The 3,181-nt window shown below is 45.8% G+C and overlaps 1 protein-coding gene across 1 annotated transcript; it reads right to left on the reverse strand.

Moving 5' to 3' along the window:
- Nucleotides 1–1,230: 1,230 nt before the first annotated feature.
- Nucleotides 1,231–2,476, reverse strand: LOC147886592 (uncharacterized). Its single transcript, XM_087395714.1, has one exon. The coding sequence runs from the start codon at nt 2,359–2,361 to the stop codon at nt 1,570–1,572; it is 792 nt and encodes a 263-aa protein (XP_087251840.1). The 5' UTR covers nt 2,362–2,476; the 3' UTR covers nt 1,231–1,569.
- Nucleotides 2,477–3,181: the final 705 nt, after the last annotated feature.

Genomic DNA, 3,181 nt, shown 5'->3' on the forward strand with positions numbered 1-3,181 from the left:
CTATAATCACTCAACTATCACCTTGATTCACTCCATCCCAAGATTCATGCATCCTCCCTCAAATCTTTATTCCCCCCAACAGCTAACAATCAGCAATCAATTTTCCATCCTTGTGAGTTAAATTAGCCTGATGTATAAAGTACAGTGGGATACAATGCAAACAGTTAACTTGCATCTCACCAGAGGAAGAACCATTTAATGCCTGTAAATGTATCCACAATCTAAAACCCATATGTTTGTGACAACAACTTCTTGCAATGAGTAGTAAAACATTAAAGCCAACTGGCATGAAATCTAGAACCTTACGCTATTGCAAATAGGTCTACATTGACTAGTCATGGCAAGAGCATGTCAAGCAAATACTAAATTTCGCACCTCACTATATTAACATTACTATAGACTTGCATAAATATATCTGCAAATATTTCCAAATCCATCATGTAAAAGCAATAAACTTACCATTAAGTTTTAATTCTTACACAAAGATTGCAAAAGTAACTGATACACACAAGCATACAGCTGTTGAAAGGTTATTGTCAACTTCAGAGAGAAAAGGCAAGCACGGTCATAATGGAAGCTGGCCCTACCGCAGAAACGGTAACTAGTTTTCTCTCTTATATACTCTAGACTAGTCATTTGCGCTACAACCCTCATTCCACTGTGGAGCCACCATCTACTACACGTAGATGCATGTCTCCCAGACGCCTTGCACAGATAGTCTACTTCAGCTTTCATGACCAACCTACAAATCGTATTGTCATGACTTCAGAAAGAAAAGACAGACTAAATCATGATGGAGGCTGACCCTAAGGCAGAAAGGGTAACTATATTCTGGAAAACCATTTACTCTGCAACCCTCGTTCCACTGTTGACCAGCATCTACCACCCGTGCATGCATGTCTTCCACAAGCCTTGCACAGATAGTCTTCGGCTTTCAAGACCTGAAGGCATTTGCTTTGTTTAAAATAGCGAACAACACGTGAAGGCAGACCTCACTTGATGCACAGACGAATCGCTAATGCAAAGGTTCTATCCTGAAAATGCACACTGCTCGCCACACTTATAACATTTATTGACAAGAATGTCACATCTGAGCAGCCATATCTCTGACACTTAAGGCTTACGTGCTGGTTAACCAAAGTCCAGAGCAGATGGAAACCAAACTCAGTCACAAAATCCTTTTGAGTGAGTTCTAGCATCTTGAGACAGTGCAATGTCCAAGAAATAGAATGAAGGAACAAACGTGGAACAAGAGCGTATGGAATATCAAACATCACATTGAAGCTCCATAACAAATTGCCTCCTCCCCGTACTATATATCTTGACAAAGAACATCTTTAACTATCTCAAACAATGTTACTTACAGAATCACTTATGAGTCAATCCTTCCAGCCTCAATCAGCATGGTATATATACATTTGTCCAGCTTTACAGAGAACGGCACTTTCGCCGCCTTTTAACATGAAGTATACAGTACAACGCCACTTTTGCTTTTTTGACAAAACGGTTTCTATGAACATGCAATTTACAAGAGCCTGCCCCTCCGTTCCGCTTCCACGTGAATATGGCCTACTCAATGAACCCAGTGTAAGACAATACAGCGTTGCGTACTCGACTCATATCCCTGCCCTTCAAAGTCCTCCCTGCACCCTCGAACACAGAAAACGAGGTCATTTGACTCCTGGCGTACTCGCGAGCAAGAAACTCGTGTGGAGGAAGCCTTTCTTCATCCTCTTCCTCCTGCTCACTGTCATTATTGCGTACCCGTGTTCCTTCCTCGTTTCTGTTTGTTTCAAATCTCGACCAATCTGGAATATTGACAGGTGCAGACTGGGGTACCATTCGGCTAGAACCGTCCTCAGAGGTTCCCTTACGAGGATTTGCTTCCTGGGGGATTACACGAGGGATCATGCGAGAAGCTGCGGGAATGCGTCTGGAAGCTGCTTCAATGCCCAAGATCCTGCCCGTCGGACTTCGAACACCATTAACCTGAGGAGACAATCCCGAAATGCTGCTCAAGCCCCTGGCCGCAGCTGAGGAAGCCCAGGGGGGACTTCCGTCCCTCAGAGGGCTACGGCTTTCGAGAACACCCGACCGGCTGCCTGCAGCTCTGGCTCCGGAAACGATCCTCGGGGGGAGAGAAGGCTGGCCTCGGGCACCATCGCTGCCGACCAAGCTAGTTTCGACGCCCCAGATTTCCTGCTCGTCGAGCTCGTCGAGGTCATTGGCATCGGTGGTGTCGGAAGAGAGGGATTGAAAGGAAGAAGGGGAGACGCTGAGGCCAAGGAATTTGTCCTTAAGGGAGAAGGAGGAGACTTGGATGGGGCGGGAGGGGGTACGGCGGGGGAAGTCGGGATCCATGGAGCAATGGAGGGGAGGAAGGAAGGGGGGGGTCAGGAGGAAGGCATGGGACGAGGGAGAGAGGAAGGCTATGGCGAAGGGAGCAGAGAGGGAGGCTATGGCGAGGGAGGGCGTAACGGCCAAGAGTGTATGTGTGTGTAGTTCATGAAATTCAGTAAATTTGTTTTGGTGTTACGCCCAAAATGGAAATTTTAGTTTTGCAACGAAACTTGCCGACCGTGACTTGTGAGAGATGGGGTGGGGGTCCATTTACATATCAGTCCCTCTCTCTCTCTCTCTCTCTCTCTCTCTCTAGTTCCCCTCCCTCATTCTTGTTTTACTCTCTCTCTCTCTCTCTCTCTCTCTCTCTCTCTCCAATGCTCGGATTCATGTCTTTACCATCTCAAATCTCATAGGATTCCTTTGATTGACCCCCTTTAGCCCACTCATGCTTCGCAAACAATCAGGCCTTACTCATCAGTAGAGGCACTTGCTTGCAAGTTGTAGTATGGCCATTTGGCACCTTCCACATGCTTGCTCTTCAATGTTGGCCTACGAACGCTCTTACTGTGGCTACTTCATTCATACAAGCACCACGAGCATGTTGCCTCACAACGCTTGGCATTGCCAACGAATGTTGATATTGCCAACCAAAAGCTTCATGAGAAGTCTTCTTGCTACTATCCACAAAACACACAGTGCCTAAGTGTGAAATATAAGTTAACGCATCAATGAAGGGCAAAATTTGGGGTGATTTCAATTATCACAAATTTGCCAAGTCGCCCCAACAACTATTCGTATGAACCAGTTTTGTTTCCAAACAAGGACAAAAGTATTTAAG

Source organism: Dipteris shenzhenensis, chromosome 24, assembly GCF_047967505.1.
Source record: "Dipteris shenzhenensis isolate YYH24624 ecotype China chromosome 24, Dip_SZ_1.0, whole genome shotgun sequence".
NCBI classification, from domain to species: Eukaryota; Viridiplantae; Streptophyta; class Polypodiopsida; order Gleicheniales; family Dipteridaceae; genus Dipteris; species Dipteris shenzhenensis.

Excerpts from the sequence above, each read along its gene's own strand:
- LOC147886592 (XM_087395714.1), bottom strand. The coding sequence starts at position 2,361 with ATGGATCCCGACTTCCCCCGCCGTACCCCCTCCCGCCCCATCCAAGTC.